The 17,861-nt window shown below is 46.1% G+C and overlaps 1 protein-coding gene across 4 annotated transcripts in view; it reads left to right on the forward strand.

Annotated features, from left to right (window-relative positions):
- Positions 1 to 17,861, forward strand: part of Ascc1 (activating signal cointegrator 1 complex subunit 1) — a 91,685-nt gene that overhangs the window by 72,906 nt on the left and 918 nt on the right. For 3 of the 4 annotated variants that reach the window (XM_036167592.1, XM_036167590.1, XM_036167589.1), the window contains exon 10: positions 16,757 to 16,878. The exons of the other annotated variant lie outside the window; for it this stretch is intronic. In XM_036167592.1, the coding sequence (XP_036023485.1) occupies positions 16,757 to 16,873 (117 nt within the window). In that variant the 3' untranslated portion in view covers positions 16,874 to 16,878. The remainder of the gene's footprint in view (positions 1 to 16,756; positions 16,879 to 17,861) is intronic. 4 annotated transcript variants of the gene reach the window in all.

Genomic DNA, 17,861 nt, shown 5'->3' on the forward strand with positions numbered 1-17,861 from the left:
CTTCAGGAGGTGTGGCTACTTAGAGGAAGTGGTTCTTTGGAGATGCACCCTTAGAGGGGATTGGGCGTCCTGGTCCCTTCTTGCCTCTCCTTCACTTCCTGGATGCCATGAAATAAGATTTTCTCTGCCACACAATCAGATGTGGTGTGGTGTGCTGCCACATGCTCAGAGCATTGAGACCTCTGAAACCAGGAGCCCAATAAGCCTTCCAGCCTTAAGTTGATCTGTGACACAGCAGTGGAAAAGGAGTGACTCAGCATGCAGAACTGTCGCTTACCTTTGTTCCTATTGTAAACACAGGCTGTCTTTATAAAAGACCATCCTGTTTAAAGGTGGAAAAATAGTGACAGAGACTAGCTCCACCGTTACTGGTGGGAAAGCATGATTACCTGGTTTACCGAAGAGCCTTCGAGGTCCTTCTCAGAGGAATTTGTCCATGCTGGGGATCCTCTGTATCACTGAGCTCCACCCTGAAGAAGTTTCCTTTTTTCTCTCTTGGTGAAGGGGTGTGTCTGTGTGTAGGAGTGTGGCTTGCCCCGGGGTGCATAGGTACCGCCTGTGTGGATAGTTTTAAGATGGCTTCTGCTCTTGGGTGTGCTTGCCTCCCATTGCTTTTTGTTCTCCCACACTTGCTCTCACGGCAGTGTCTTGTTTGTGTGCAGTCAGAAGACAGGGTGAGAGAGGAGGACTTGAGGGCTGCCCCTTTGGCAGGAACACAGAATCCCTTTTTAGGTTTGAGGAATTTTAACAAATAGAACTTAGGGGAAAAAAATGTGTTTCTGATCCTAATTGTGAAACAGATTAGTAAAATATTTTCAAAATTGATTATATTTTTAAGCCTGGTAATGTAGTTCTTTATAAATTTTCATTTTATTTGTTGGGGGCAGAGCTGTGGTGTGTGTGTGTGTGTGTGTGTGTGTGTGTGTGTGTGTGTGTGTATGTGTGTGTGTGTAGGTCAGCTTGTCTTGAGGCTGTCATCTCTTTCTACTGTGTGGGTCCCAGGGATTGAACTCAGGCCCTCGGGTTTGCTGTCACGAGCCCCCTTGCCCACTGAGCTGTCTCACCTACCCTGGTGTTAACACGTTTCTGTTCATTACCCAACATCTGTTTTCTGAGACAGGATCTCATCCCAGGCTCGACTCAAATGTTTCTATGTTGCTGAGGATGAGTTGAACTTCTGCTCTGCCTGCCTGTGCATCTCGGGTGATGGGTCTTCAGGCCTCCATCACTGTGCTGGGCTTCTCCAGTGCTGGGGATTAAACCATGCCTAGGTAGGCATTGTGCCCCCCCCCCCCCCCCGAGCTGCATCCCCAGTCCCAATGCCTGACGTTCTGACCCTGTATCTGTAGGCCTTTTTCTTGAAGACCGCTTCAGAAGTGCACCTCTTTTGAGAGTTATTTTTAATTAGGACCTCCCAGGGGTCGTGACTGTAGTTTTTATATCATATAATTCCCACTCTTGGCCTGTGTGCCATCTTTCCTCCTGATAGAAGAGTGCTGGCCTCAAACAGCGTACAAGAAGAAAGCATGGGGCATTCAGCCCACAGCTCCTCGGGTCTGCGTGCGTGGGCAGAACACCATGATCAGGGGAGCACATGGTGGAGGACAGGAAAGAAAGAGGGAGGAAGGGAGTGTGTTAGCCTTCAAAGACACAGCCCTAGTGGCCTGCTTCCTCTATTTATTGCCCACCTCCTAAAGTTTCCAGAACCTCCCACAGAGTGTCACGAGCTGGGAACCAAGCGTCTAAGCATCCACAGTGTAGTAACAGTTCCAACATCTCCACAAGTCTATGTTCGGAGACCCAAACCCAAACTTCCCATTCCACAGGGGAGGAACAGAACAGCAAGGAGGCAGCCAAAGGAGGAGAAAACACAGCAGACAAACACTGGATCCCATTGTTCCATGGCTGACATCGGGCATGTGGTGTGACTTGAGCTCCAGCAGACTCATGTAGCCCTGTTCTTTTGATGGTCTTGCCATTTACAAGCAACATGGCTCTTCTCTTGTCTCTTTAGCAGACATTCCAAAGTCCTAGCATCTCCAGTATCCCAGAATTGCCATGGTAGCCTAGGTTATACCTTCACAGCTTCATCCATTGCCCTTGTAATGGCTCCCCACCGCACCTCGCTCAGCCTCTCAGACCTTTACAATCTGGGCAGAAACCTCCGTGACTCTACACTCCTTAGATTCTGTGTGCCCGCAAGACCAGCATCATTAGTTGGGCTCCAGAGTCTGCTACCCTTTTGAGCAGTAGGTGGACCCTTTGGATCATGGCCCTGGGCCTCTGAATAAGGGTAACTAAGCATGGTCAGCTGATTCCTGGGTAAACAACTTCATAAGTGGCCCTGTGCTGTCAGGATGCTTTGGCCACCCTGTATTCTCAAAGGAAGATGTTTTAAATGGATACATACACACACACACACACACACACACACACACACACACACACACACACACCCTTGAGGCCGTGGTGGGTAGGAACAGATTAGTTCTAAGATGCCTTTAAGGCTTCTTTCTAATGACATAATTCTCCAGAAACAATGTTTTCCTAACAGCAGTGTTTTTGTGGAGAAGAAGAAGATGGGTTGGGCCAGGGTCCCACTGTATATCCCAGTATGGTGGTTTGAAAGAAAAAGGCCTCTAAAAGGAGGTATGGCCTTGTTGAAGTAGGTGTGGTCTTATTGGAGGAAATGTGTCACTGTGGAGGCAGGCTTTGAAGTCTCATATATGCTCAAGGCACACCAAGTATCTCAGTTCATTTCTTGTTGTCTACATGATGTAGAATTCTTAGCTACCTCTCCAGTACCATGTCTGTCTACATGTCGCCATGTCCTACCATGATGATAATGGACTGAACTTCTGAAACTGTAAGAATCCACCTCAATTAAATGTTTTCCTTGGGGCTGGAGAGATGGCTCAGCAGTTAAGAGCACTGGCTGCTCTTCTAGAGGTCCTGAGTTCAATTCCTAACAACCACATGGTGGCTCACAACCATCTATAATGGGGTCTGATGCCCTCTTCTGGCATGCAGGCATACATACAAACAGAGCACTCATGCCTAAATAAAATACATAAGTAAATAAATGATTAAATGTTTTCCTTTATAAGAGTTTCTGTCATCATGGTGTCTCTTCATAGCAATAGAAACCCTAAGACAGAAGTTGGTACTAGGAACTGGGATATTGCTATGATGGGTCTGACCATGTTTTTGTTTGGAGGAATTTGAACTTTTGGTACTTTGGGTTAGGAAGCAGTGGAATGCTTTAAGCACTGCTTAATGGGCCATATTAGTAGGAGCATGGGAGATAGTGCTCCTGAGAATGATTTTAACTGTGGGGTTTTGGCTCAAGAGTTTTCAGAGGAGAATTTTAGTGTGTTGCCTAGAGATCATCCTTGTGATATTTTGGTGAAGAAAGTGACTGTTTTTTTGCCCTTGCCTGAAGAGTCTGCCTGAGGCTAAAGTGAAGAGATTAGGATTAATTTCATTGGCAAAGGAATTCTCAAAACAACCTAGTGTAGACTCTGTCTGTGGTTACTAGTGTGCATGCTTATAAAGATTGATAATGAAAAGGAGCAAGCTGAAGAGAAAAGGAACCCCAGGAAGTGGAATGGAGCTAAGTCTTGCATTCAAGGGGATAAACAGATTAGGAAATAGAATAAAGAGAGTGGTGACCTCAGGGCTAAATTTCCAGTTTGTGAAAAGGAATTAAAGAAAAGCTTAGAGCTGGTTGTGGTGGTGCATACCTTTAATCCCTGCATTCCAGAGGCAGAGACTGGCAGATCTCTTGAGTTTGAGGCCAGCCTGATTTACAGATCCAGTTTCAGGACAGCCAAGCTTAGATAGCGAAGGTAATCATAGAAAACAGAAAGCTCATGAAGATGTAATTGAACAAGGCAGCCATGTTCTAGCCCCAGCAAGCAGCAGAACTTGGCAGCTTCAGCCATGTGGTTCTGACTTTAAGGACAGAAGAAAGGGGCTATGAAGTTTGCCTCCGTGACTAAGGAAAGCTGCTGAGGCCAGGCATCTGTCAGGGGTGTCCCTAACTGTAGGCCTAGAGAGGCCATTTCCCAAAGTTGTGAAGTTGAAGCCTGGATTGCCTTGGAGAACTCAAGATGTTAGAGATGCCAGAGCTGTGGGATACCTGCTGAGGAAAGCTGCTAACAGGGAGTGGGTCCAGCCCAGGAGAAAGAAGTGTGTTACAGTCAACAAAGCTGATAGGAGTTGGAGATCTGAAGAACGTTTTGACATCAGACATGGAGATGCAGAGTTTGGAGTTTGCCCAGCTGGTTTTCAGTCTTGCTTTGGTTAGTGTTTCCTCACTATGCTCTCTTCCCTATCTTTTGGAACAGTAATGTATATCCTGTGCCATTATATGTTGGAAATATGTGATCTGCTTTTTTATTTTACAGGGGGTTACAGTTCAGAGATTGCATGAATCTCAGAAGAGACTTTGAACTTTAGACTTTCAAATAAGTTTGAGACTATTATAGATTATGAGGACTTTTGAAGTTGGACTAAATACATTTTTTCATTATGATACGGTTACAAGCCTTTAGGGGTCATGGAGTGGAATGTGGGGGTTTGAAAGAAAATGGCCCCCAAAGGGAATGTCACTACTAGGAGGTGTGGCTTTGTTGGAGGAAGTGTGTCACTGTGGAGGCAGGCTTTGAGGTCTCATAGGTGCTCAAGCCATGCCCAGTGTTTTAGACCACTTCCTGTTGCCTATGAGTCAAGATGTAAGAACTCTCAGCTCCTTCTCTAGCACCATGTCTGCCTACATGATGATAACAAACTAAACTTCTGAACTGTGAGCCACCACAATTAAATATTTTCCTTTAAAAGAGTTACCATTCTCTTCAGAGCAATAGAAACCCTAACTTAGACACCTAGGCTGCCTTGAGATTCACTGTGTAGCCCAGGCTGGCCTCAACCTCATAGAAATCTTCTGGCTCAGCCTCTGAAGTACTTGGATTACAAGCACGCTCCCTCATGTCCAACTTCTTATCTGAAACTTTATACTAACTTTCATGGCCAAAGTACAAGTGTTTGTTTTAGTCTTTCGACCCTTCTTCTTGGTTCTGATTCTGACTATAAACTTGGTCAGAAGTGTAGGGTCCGAGGAAACGCTGAAGGAAGACCCCAGACACTAATAGCATGCAAGAGCAAAGAGCATTTATTTACCAGCATATGCGGGGGTGGGGGAGCATTCACCTGTACAAAATGGGGATGACCCTGAGAGGAATATGCAGGCTCCCTTTAAGCATAGCTAGGGGAATTTCAGGAACAGTTAGGTCATCTCAAATATGAGTGATTAAAGCAGCCCTTATATTAGTATGCTTTTAATTGGCTAAGGTTTTATCTGTCGACATACTTGGGTAAGTTTCAAAGGGGTTTCAGGAACTGTCCTTGAGACATTGTGGGGATGACTCGGGCCTTGTTCATGCTCTCTCCCTCATCCCTGAATGTAATTTGTTGATAAATGGCCCTTTGTTGGGAGAGACCTGAAACCTAAGTTCATTTGTGAAAATGAGAAAGTTTAAACCCTTCAAAAAGCACCCAGCAACCATGCCTGATGCAGACTGTCTTGAAATGTCTGCAAGGTTTGTTAGCCTGTCACTTTTAAACTCAACCTCTGACAAAATTGTAGGACATAGAAAAAGCATGGGCTGTTGTTCTTTGCCAGAATGTAGCACAAATGGCTTCCAGTCCAGTTCCTATTGAAAGCCTTCCTGTCTGAAGCCTCTGAGTCTGGCCTTGACTTCTTTCTTTTTTGTTGATCTGTCTTCTAAGCTCTTAGCAGAATCAGCCATGTTACTGGCTTCTAGCATTCTAAGCTTTTTGTACCTGCTTCTTCAAACACTGGCCCCAAATAGTCTCAAAGTCTTCCAAACCACAGTGTGAATCCCAGAAATGGTTTTTAATGGTCACTGCAATCCAGTACCTGACAGGAACAACTTGTAGGGGGAGTTGATGATTATTATGAGGATTATTATTAGTGGTTCACAGTTCAGAAGTTCAGCATGCAGTACTTGGCTTTGTTGACTCTCTCGGCCATGGTGAGGCAGAGCGCTATGGCAGCTGAGGAGTGTCGCTGAGATTGTCCGTCATATGGTGGACAGGAACCAGAGTGAAGCAAGAGCCAGGGACCACGAATAATCTTCAGAGGCACATTTCCAGTAACCTACATCTTCCTGTTAGGCCCCACATTCTTGATGTTTCCCAGACCTCCCAAAATAGCCCCACCAACTCAGGATTAAGTATTGTGGGGCATTTCCTAGGCAAGCCATAACAGCCCTGAAATAAGTGGACACTTGGCTGTGAGCATATGCACATAGCTGAAAGGTGGATTTTTCTCCCAAGTTGGCATTCTTGGATACAGATTTGTTATTATACTTGAGCATGTACTGCCCATGGTCACAGCCTTCTGCTGCCCAGTATGCTAGGCCTGGTACTAGGAACTTAAATTTATCTCAATGTTAGTGGTCCTAGTCTGTCTCTGTTTCTTATCTTTTAAGTGAGAGTATTTAAGTCAGCTCTGGTTTTTTGAAGGGTTAATGAGCTGGGATTTGTAAGATACTTTTCAATCCTTAGATGAAGCTTTGTACTAGGAGTACCTTCCCAAGGAGCATGAAGTCCTCAACACTGTCTTCCCTTGTCCTGTGACCTGCCTTCCCACAAAGGGAGGTAGGCGGGTAAGCCTGTGCTTAAGTATCAGGTAGTACCATTACTGTTACCTTTCTCTGTAAAAAGGCGATTGTGCAGAAGTAGAAGTTGTTGAAACAGCATGTAAGACAAACAGTGAGGAACCTTCTAAGTAGCATGTGCTTGGTGTTCCTTAGCCCCTTAGCCATGGGCTTCAGAAGTCTAATCACATGTGTGAAAACGAGAGACAGCACCCTTCCTTAGGAGAGACCAGCACAACCTTAACTGTGCACTCTGTCTCACCACCTAGTTCCTCTGTATTTCTACCAAATACAGCATAAAGGCTAGCTTAACTTATGGGTACCAAGAACAACTCACATCGTGTGGGACTTACATGGTGTGTGTTGCCTGCCTGCCTACCTCTCTCCTTCCCTCCCTCCCTTCCCTCCCTTCCTTGGTGCTGGGAATTGAGCTGAGGGCCTCACATATTCAAGGTAAGCTGCTCAACCACTAAGTTCAACCTCAATCCCATCACATATTTTACATCTCCATTATGAACTTAAAACTGGATTTTTCTCTTACTGAAGTCAAGTTACCTAAGTCCATCCAGCACAAGAAGTACATTTTTCTAGAAGAGGGATTTTTGGGCAAATAAAAGCACTTGCCACGAAAGCCTGATGTCCCAAGTTCAATCCCTGAAACCCACAATAGGAGAGAACTGGCTCCCTTAAGTTATCTTCTGACCCGCACATGGCTCTGGAGCAAGCATGCCCCCCACTCCCCGCCCACCCGCACACAACACTAATAATAAAGAAATGAAACCCTTTTATTTATCATTGTGTGTATGTATATGTGTGGGGTCAGAGAACCTTTTCTGGTTCTAGAGATTGAACTGAGATGGTCGGGCTTTAAACATCAGGCGCCGCTACCAGCTGAGCCAGCTCCCTCTCCCATAAATAAACTTAGTTTTCAAAAGAGGAATCTTTGGGGACTGTGAGCACTGCTTTGTCTGGACTGAGGAAGACAGGACTCCGGCAGGTCTGTTGGTTCTGTACCTTGAGTGCACAGATGGGAGAGATTCCTCTCCATCTTCCTCCACTCCAAGATCTCCAGTCTTTCTGGTGTTTGATGGCTATGCCACCAAGCTGCAAGGAAAGAGTTGAAGGTCTGCGATGAATGCCAGGAAAAATGACCACAGTCAGCTCTTCAATCCTGCCATTTGTTTCCTTTCAGTGTGTACCACTGCGTTACCAGAAATCAATAATTACCCCTGTGCTCTCCAGAGGAATCAGACATGTACAAACCAAAAATGATGGGCTCCATAGACCATGTGAGCATGGGGCAGCAGGATGCTTGCAGCTACCAGAAATCAGTAATTCCCTCTGTGTTCTCCAGAGGAAACAGACATGTACAAACTAAAAATAGTGGGCTCCACAGACCATGTGAGTGAGCATGGGGCAGCAGGATGCTTGGAATTGTTTGTTTTCTGAGACAGGGGTATATGTAGCCCAGACTCATTTCAAACCTGCAGTCTCCTACATCTCCCTCCTCAGTGCTGGAATACAGTGTGTGTGTGTGTGTGTGTGTGTGTGTGTGTGTGTGTGTGTGTGTGTGAGAGAGAGAGAGAGAGAGAGACAATGCTGGCTAGGAGGATTCAGTTTCAACTTTGTATTCTCTTTCAGGGAACCCTTTTTGTTTTGTTTGTTTATTTGTGTTTTTCAAAACAAGGTTTCCTTGCGTAGCCCTGGCTGTCCTGGAACTCACTCTGTAGACCAAGCAAGCCTTGAATTCACAAAAATCCTCCTGTATCTGCTTCCCAAGTGCTAGGATTAACACATGTGCTACCACACCCAACATAAAGCCTTGGTTTTGACCTTAAGCCATTTTACCCCAGTTATTCTCAATTCTAAGTGTTTACTTGGTGACAGAAATGTTTAATTTTCTAGGCTACTTCTGTTACATTTGTAGTCAAAATTAAAATAGATGATGGAGTTGGGGGTACAGTGCAGTAGGAGAATGGCTTACCTAGGATATGTGAGGACCTGGGTGTAGTCCCATTTGAAAAAGCCAAGCATAGGAGAGTATGCTTACAGTTCCAGTGCTGGGGAGGTAGAGATAGGCAGATCCCTGGGGCATTCTGGCCAGCCATTCTAGCCCAGTCTTCAAACCAAAGGTCCTAGATAGACTAGGTCTCAAAAGAGAAAAATAAAAAATGATATCTGAGGAACAACAGCTGAGACTGTCTCCTGGCCTCCACATTCGTGTGCATATTTGTGCACATGTACCCACACACACTTGTACACCCCCCCACACACACATGAACACACATTAAAGAATTTTTCTTTTTTTTTTTTTGTAGTTTTTAGATAGGGTCCCACTATGTAGCCTTGGCTGGCCTGGAGCTTCCTGTGGAGACCAGGCTGGCGTCAGACTCACAGACATTCACCTGCCTCTGTCTCTCAAGTGCTGGTATTAAAGACATGTGCCACGTTGCCCTACAATTTAGTTTTCTCCTGATTCTTTGAGTACACAGTACAGGATAGCAGCATATACATCCTAGTTTTCAAATGATCTCAGACTTAGATATCAGAGCTTCCCCTTATATTATCCACGTTCAGTCTTCGTGTTGGCCAGGGAGAACACAAACACTGGCAGTCTTCAATTCCATTTGCAGAGGGCTGGAGAGATGACTCAGAGGTTAAGAGCATTGGCTGCTCTTCCAGAGATCCTGATTCAATTCCCAGCACCACATGGTGGCTCACAACCATCTATAATGAGATCTGGTGCCCTCTTCTGGTGTGTAGGCATACATGCAGACAGAACACTGTATATGTAATAAGTATAAATCTAAAAAAAAATTTTTAATTCCATTTTTACTCCTTACCATGTAGTCAGTAGTTTTGCATAGCTGTTTGTTATGCTCCTTTACAATAAGTATTTAAAACTCTGGCTTTCACAACCTCAGAGCTGTGTGTGTGTGTCAGAAAAGTAGTGCACAGAGAGAATGCCTGAAGCTTCAGAATCCCTGGGGGAGTTGTTAGAAAACAGGAGGAGAAAAACTCAACATGACTACAATCCTTTGACTAGATGCTTTTCATTTAAATTTTCCATCAGATCTATTATTTTCTAAACAATAGAACACTTTACTCTTCATGAACTACCTTAAGTTCAAAAGAGCAGGCGAGGGTTGTTGGTTTTTTCCCTGCTGCTTTTGAGCTTGTAGTCTAACGTCTTTCTTCTGTCTCCCCTTTCCATGTAGCTACCTAATTCAACAGAGCAATTGAGTTGATGTATACTTATTTTCATCCACAATTTAATTAACATTTTTTCAGCTGAGCTGCAGTCACCTGACCCATGATCGTGCAAACCAAGTGTTGACCTTTTGGTGGTTAGGCTAGGCTTTCAGGAGGTCTCTCTCTCTCTCTCTCTCTCTCTCTCTCTCTTTTAAGATTTATTTATTTTTATTATGTAAACAGTGTTCTTCCTGCAAGTTTGCCATACGCCAGAAGAGGGCACCAGATCTCATTACAGATGGTTGTGAGCCACCATGTGGTTGCTGGGAATTGAACCCAGGTCCTCTGGAAGAGCAGCCAGTGCTCTTAACCTCTGAGCCATCTCTCCAGCCCCAGGAGGCCTCTCTGAAGGGGAGCTGCCCACACTGAGGGGTCAAATGGCTCCAAGTCTAGAGTCAGGCCTCCTGAGGAGAATCTCAACTTTCTACCCCACATGATAGGAAAAGAGACTTCTTCTCTCTCTCCAGGTCCTGTTACCAAACTGGAACCCTTTTCCACTGGGAACTGAGGAACCAGTAACAGGACTGCTTTCAGCAGTGAGGGGACAGATTCTTGGTCCAAAACGGAAGAATTGGAGGACCAGCTTAAAAATCTACCCGCCACATACCCCCTAGGGATCAGGAGGTTCCAGAAGTGAAGGAGTGGGATATGCTAATAAAGTGGAGGAATATTCATATCTTTTCTGGGACTCCCTCAGGAGCTCCCAAGCATTTGGGCACAACCTCTTTTTCTGTGGTTCTTCCTGCTGTCGAGGAGTCTGTCAGCTGTCCCGGTGCTGTGGAATGCTCACTCTGGCGGCCATCTTGAGATCCACCAGTTGGCCAGCCCACTGAAGGGCAGCTTCTGCACTGGAGGCATTCTGTCTCCAGGAATAAACAAGATTAGGCAAGAAATTCAGCTGGGTCAAACAAGCAGTCCAAGACTAGGGCAGGGTGCTAGTTCAAGGCCCAGACCCTCCAACAGAAGACAGATTAATAAGGGGAAAGCACACACATTCGCTCAATTCTTGTATAGCACAAGAGCCTCCAGAAGGAAGTACATTTACCTGTGTTCAGTCTTAAGCTTGATAAAGAGTAGAAGGTCATGGGGAGATGTAGTTGGCGTATAAGAGAATATCATGGGCTAGCAATGAACTAGAAGGACCGACTGGAGGGCAAAGAGAATTTTCCCCTCCCTCTCTCAAGAGTTTAATCTTTAAACCTAACAGCAGCTGGGTTACTAGGGAGACAGCACAGGACTATTACATGCACACGTCAAGGGAGTCACAGAAAATATGAAACTCAAAGAAGAGCTTGCATACCCAGAGGGCTGAATACTAACGGTAATAGGCACAGCTTTCTCGGGGCCAGGAGAGGGAGAGGAGGGGAGAAAAGGGGGCAAGAACTGTGCAGCCCAGTGCAGAGGAAGCCCCACAGACAACCAGTCCCCGAGCTGTCCTCAGAAACAGGAGAAAGTTTGTCTGGCCATAATGAGGACTGTCAGTCTCTTCTCCCTGGTGAGAGGAGTTGATTGCATCATTACAGGGTCCATGGCCTTGGACCAGACTGAGGGCGTGGAGGCAAGACTGATAGTAGGGCATGTCTTCAGTCTCAGCACTGCAGAGGCAGGGGCAGGTGGATCCTGCCAAGTCCAAGGCCAGCCTGGGCTACATAAAGAGTTCAGGACCTCTAGGGCTATTCAGTGAGACCCTGTTCCAAAAACAAAAGCAAAGGACAGACATACAGAAAGCTGGGGCCGGGTGGACTGTGCTCTCATGGAGAAGCCTCAGCACCTGGGAAGCTCAGCCCTTTTATTATTAGAGTCGAACAGGCCATGGTGTTCTTGCATACAGCTAAACAAGGAGGCAAGGTGTATGGATACAGCTGGATTAAGGGGACCTCTGTAGGGAAGCAGGCTGTAAATATCTGGGCATGTGAGGGTTGGGGGAGAAAAGCATGGTGGACGTTGTCCATACATACTGTTAACATTCAGTTAGTCCTCCAGGAAGGTTTTGCCTTCCTTCTGAGCTGAGGCTGTGGGGTCCTTGACATGGCCACACCCGTCAACACTTTCACTCAGGGCTTCCTCTGCTCCCTACAGTCATGGTCTTCTCAGCCTAGACAGTCTCAGAGTGTGTCCTATCTTCACAAAGGATGCTCTTTGTCTCTGATAATGTGGAGTCTCTTCCAGGGAGTGTGTTAGGGTCCACTTCATGGGGGGAGGGCCATAGAAGGCGAGAGAAATCATCCTGATCCCATCTTTCCTTAATGGTCTAGTGATGCTTGTGGGGTGGCCTGTCCTGAACCCCATCACCTTCTGTGTGCCGGTGACCACAGCCTTTCCCCCACCACACACCGAGCAGTAAGATGAGGGCTCAGCGCAGCTTCTGCTTCTTGGGGTTGTGAGGATGTATCAGCCAAACATGGCGCCGGCTCAATAAATGTTGGCGTTTGCAGTCCTAATTGCAGTCTGTGGTGTCAGGACACTGTTTTAAAAATCTCTTGTTATGATAAATATGAGTTCATAAAAACTTCAGTTGACAAGTGAGCACCATCATAAAGTCAAAAGAAAAAGTGACAACTTTTTACAAACAATTGCAAGAGCATACTTGTGATTCATAACAAAGGTTCATCCCTGATATGTGAAGACAATAACAGTTCAATAGAAAACGGAAGACTGTACAGCTCTTTTACTGTAACATGCTTGTGCTACAGAGTTCATGTCTAATGCATAATCACAACCCATGAGGAGACTGGAGAAGAGCCTGAGATGCTATAGCTGGAGATGGAACTGTGGTTCCAGACAGCCATGCAGACTATGTCTGCACACATGTGAATGTGTGTGTGCCGTGTGGAGGCCAGAAGAAGTAGCTCCCTCTCAGAAGTGCTCTGATCCCCTACTGTGCCTGCTTACTCTGGTTTCCCCAGAGCATCTCTCTGTCCCTCACTCCTGCTGCTTCCCATCTGCTCCATCCTTCCCATGGCTGCTGTTTCAGCTGACATGACCTTCAGTCCCTAGGCTAATCTCCCCAAGATGCACTTTCACCAGCCTGCTTAGAGACCGCCAGTGGTCTCCTCTGGGTAGCAGGAGGTCTAGCTTGTGAACCTCGGGGGCCTCTAATCTATTCTTCCCGCCTAAGTCTTTCTCACTGTAATTTTCAGGACCCCTTCCAACATCTAAACTGCCTGGCTCTGCTCACCGTGCTCATTTCTGCCTCTGAGCCCTGTATGTACCCTGTCTTGTACATGCCCCAAGGCCCAGCTCAGTTCTGGTCGCCACCAGGTGGCTTTGCTTACACTCAGACCTCGCTGCCCAGTGTTTCCTCAGGCCCCACTACATTTTTGAGGCCAGAATATCTGACAGGATCATCTTAAGGTCAGAAAGGTTTTTGCTGGCTGCTGTTTCAAAGACTGACAGTCACCATGTTGGTGCAGGCATGGTGGTATTCATGGTTGTTGGGTTGTGAGATGGAGCTTCTTCACATCACAGACCAGAAAGCAGAGCGACCAGAACTAGCAGCAAGGCTGCAGCCTTCAAAGGCCCACCCTGCTCACATACTTCTGCTAGCCAGTCCTTGGCTCCTAATGGCAGCAGTCTTCCAGAATGGTGCCACCAGCTGGGAAGCATTGTTCAAAAACATGATTTGTGTGTGTGTGTGTGTGTGTGTGTTAGATTCAGAGATAACAGTGCCTGTACTCTCATTATACACTTGGCATTTACTGAAGAGGTTTTTGTTTGTTTGTTTTGTTTTTATGTTGTTGAGACAGGCTCAACATAGCCTCAAATGTTCAATCCTTCAGCCTCAGACTCCCGAATGCTGGGATTACAAGGTGTTCCCCTCCATCCTGGCTCCAGGTAGACATTTTCATTGAAGTAGAGAATGCATATCTATATGCACACGGAAATATGTTCAGATCTGGAGGAAAACACACAGGGACTTAGCATAAGATCACAGCCACAGCCGCCACCTTCCTTCCTTCTGATCAGCTTCCTGACTCCTAAGACTTGGAAGACAGAGCCATGCCATGTGTGTGTGTGTGCATAAGAATGTCCATCATTAGTGCTGAATGATACCCCACATCAGGAACTGAGCCAAGAGCAGAATCCAGTTGTGGTAGATAAGAAACAGCGAAAGCCGACAGTTATATGTAAGTTTCCGTTACTGACTAGGTTCTTTCTTGACAGCCAATTAGAACTGAGATACGTTTCCCACTCCCAGCTTAATTAGAGGTAATACAATTTTTGGTAAGTCCTCTTCAGGGATTTCTTGATGGTAACTTATAAATTAATTCCAGCCTACACACGGACCTGTCTTCTTTCCCCACTCTGGACTTGTAGTCCCAGGGAGAACTCTCTAGCATGAGTTTGTGTTGTCATTTTGCCCATCAAATATTCATTGGCCCCATATAGACTACTAGATACTGTTACAGAATATAGTGCAATTCAGTTTCTCCTTCCACAAGGTTTATATTCTGATGAGTCACTAGAAATAATTGATAGCACTAACAGCAAGGCTTCACACTAAAAATATAACAATGACTAAAGAGTAAATTAACTGAGAGATTGCTGCAGAATCATCTGTTCCAAAGTCTTTACCAGCATTCGGAGAGAACAGGAACATGGAGGTAGGAAAGGCTGTAAAGAAGGTTAGCTGGGGGGGCTGGAGAGATGGCTCAGAGGTTAAGAGCACTGACTGTTCTTCCAGAGGTCCTGAGTTCAATTCCCAGCACCCACATGGTGGCTCACAACCACCTGTAATGAGATCTGGCGCCCTGTATACATAATAAATCTTAAAAAAAAAAAAAAAAAAAAAAAAAAATTAGCCTGAGCTAGAGACGTATGCATGAAAACTCCATCTGATGAGATGTTATCAAAAAACAAGAAAGAAGGCAGGAACTTAGGAAAGTAAAATAAATGCAAGATGTAGAGAGTAGAGAGATTTTCGAAGCATCACAAGAAACTCCTGGTGCTCAGCACCAGTTTACACTTTACAAGGCGTTTTTGCTTGTCTGTCTTACTGGCTCTGCCCTTTGTGATCTTTTACCCCATGTGGGTTGGGGCAGTGAGTGGTGTTAGTGCTCCGTTGTCTTCACGGCCTGCACTGGCCTCTGAGAGTGTAAGAACGTATGTTCCTTCTCCTCCTAATATTCTTAAATACTTCATTGAAATCACATCTAGCTAACTTCATTGTCACCACGTTCGCTGTTGGCTTTCATCAACCTGAATGTAGTGAGGATTCTCCTGGGCAGATCATGTCTCTAGGGGTTCTACAGGAGGAAGAGCACAGTCAGAGGCAGGTCAATTGCAGCTCCATGCGGTGATGCCTCCTTTACCTGGGACTGTGGACACAGGGATGGGGTGGAGGACTGGAAGGCCACCCGTCCTTTGTTTCGTCCCTTCCTTTGTTGGTTGGTTATTCCGTCTTCTCTGTGCCCAGAGGGCTTCAGTTTGTACAGCTGTAAAGCTGTCAGTCTTGTTTATGTGGTTTTCACTTCAAATTAATGTTCAGCAAAGGGATTAGCAGAGAATTATTTCAGCCTGAACTTCTTTACAAGAAAGTGGATATGGTTTGCACAGGCTGCCTGAGCCAGGAAGCAGCGTTAGCTGTAGTCAGCCCTGGAGAGAGCCGGTCTCCTTTCAGAAAGACAAGACAGTGCAGCTCACAGCCTCCACGTAGATCCATGGGGTCCAATTGATGTTGTGTTGAAGAATCAATATGCACTGGACTTTGTAAAGTTAGCCATTTTTCTAGGCCACTAATTGCAGGAAGAAGAAGGTGCCAGTGTCTGGAGTTCATGGGCTTGGGGGCTGGTTTAGAAGGAAGTGAAGAGACAGTTGCCTGTGAGCAGAGCATTGGTCCACCCTCCGCTTCTGTTCAGCTCGTTGGATACTTGTATTGAAAGGCTGCTTGCAGCTGGAGCACAGGCAGAGACCCTGGATACAAACCCCATGACCAAAAGCAGAGAAAGAAAGGGGGGATTTCCTGGGTTCTTTCTGACTGCAAGCAGAACCTTGCTCCCAGCAGGTTCGACACGCCTCCCACACCAGCACTTCCCAGGCCTGACCTTGCTTAGCTTCTGAGATTCGACTGGGTGTGTTCAGGGTGGTATGGCCACAGACTGCTCTTTGGCAGCCCTTCCTCAGTTCCCTGGCATGAATTCCAATGGCATTTCAGGTTCTGCCCTCTGAATGCATCTTCACAAGGTCAGGTCCTTCCCTCCCACGGATGCTCCTGAAAGCACTCAGAATGGAAGAGTGCAGTGTGGAACATTTCCTGGAGGATGCTGGCCTAGATCTCCATCTAATTAAAGGGCCTTCATAAGCATCCAGTGTTCCTCTGGTGGTGCTGCATGCTTGAGTAGTGAGTGTCCACATCATGTGTGTGGCACCTAGCTTCGTCTCTTGCTCCTACTAAGAGCTGTTGACAAGGCAGAGGAATGTGCCCTATAGACTTCTATGTTGCCCTAAGAAAAGCCGATACTAATGGGTCTTGGCCAGTAACTGAGTCAAAAGCATTTTGTCAAGCCCCGAGAGGCTGATTGCAGCCCCAGGATGTTTATTACAAGTTCTCGGTCACGTCTGCTCAGTAGATCCATCTCGGCTCTGACTTTGCAGCTCTCCTTTCCAGTGCATTTTCTCAGAGGAGACTTGAGGATTAATGAGAAGGAAGAACCGGCTGTTCCTTCTCACTCCACCCCCATCCCTCCTCTCCAGGATCATTATTCAGAATAAACACTGAGAAGGGAAACATGGGGGGAGAGGGTGGACTTGCAGTGTGGTGTTCAAAGGCAGATGGGACAGTGAGCATTGCTTCTCCAGCCCTCTGAATTCTTCCTTTGCAGAAGTTTGAGAACTTTTACTTTGGTTCCCTGAAGCTCAATTCCATTCACATCTCCCAGAGGTTCACAGTGGACAGCTTTGGAAACTACGCCTCCTGTGGACAGGTTGACTTCTCCTGAAGTGGGTATGAGAAGCACTAGAAATGGAATGTCTTCCTAAGGTGGTGAAGAAGGGCTTTATTCCAGTCACCGGGGTGTGGGGGTGGGGATTCGGGGTGTGTGTGCTGCTTAGATCTGTGTCAGCTTGATACAAGCTGTAGTTATCTGGGAAGAGGGAACTTGGATGGCTGACATGCAGCTATGAGACCGGCCTGTCAATGATTGATGGTGCCACCCCTGGGCAGGTGGTCCTAACGTATGTAAGAAAGCATGGGGAACAAGCCAGTAAGCCACGCCTTTCCTACCCAAGCTGCCTTTGGTCGTGGTCTTTGTCTTAGCAAGAGGAAGCAAGATTAGTGCAGAGGCTGACTGTCCTGAGTGGTCCCTCCGAATTCCCAACTCCATGTTGCCTCTGATGGTCGTCCACAGTCCCACCATATCTGCCAAGATGCTTGTGGGTACAAGGAGAGCTTGAGCCCATCAACCTTTGGCTTGTTCTAGTTTGTGTGTTAGGAAGAAATAGAAATAATGTAAAATGTGTTGTTTTAGCCATTTTAAGTTTAAGGTTTGTTTATTAAATATGTGTGTACATTGCCACTGTTATCGCCACCCAAAACTTCATTTTCTAAAACTTGAGAGTGTTCCTTCAAGTGTTTTCCTCACTCTTCATTCCCCCAGCCCCTGGGGACCATTTAACTTTTCATCCATGATTGTGACAGCTGAGTACCTCATGTAGGTAAGAAGCACACAGTGTTTGTCCTAGCATAATGCCCTCAAAATTCACCATGTCACAGTCTTGCCTTCCTTTTTAGGGATGAAGAATATTCCATTGTATATATACCTCATTTTTGTTTACACGTCCACCCACAACTGACCCTTTGACCCCTGGGTTGCTTCCACATCTTGGAATAGAGCTGGTCCAGACCTGGGTTCACAGATATCCCTTCCACACCCTGTGTTCATTTCCCTCACTAGCCAGAGATTTATCTTTAGCAGTTACAATTAGATT

Source organism: Onychomys torridus, chromosome 18, assembly GCF_903995425.1.
Source record: "Onychomys torridus chromosome 18, mOncTor1.1, whole genome shotgun sequence".
Classification (NCBI taxonomy): Eukaryota; Metazoa; Chordata; class Mammalia; order Rodentia; family Cricetidae; genus Onychomys; species Onychomys torridus.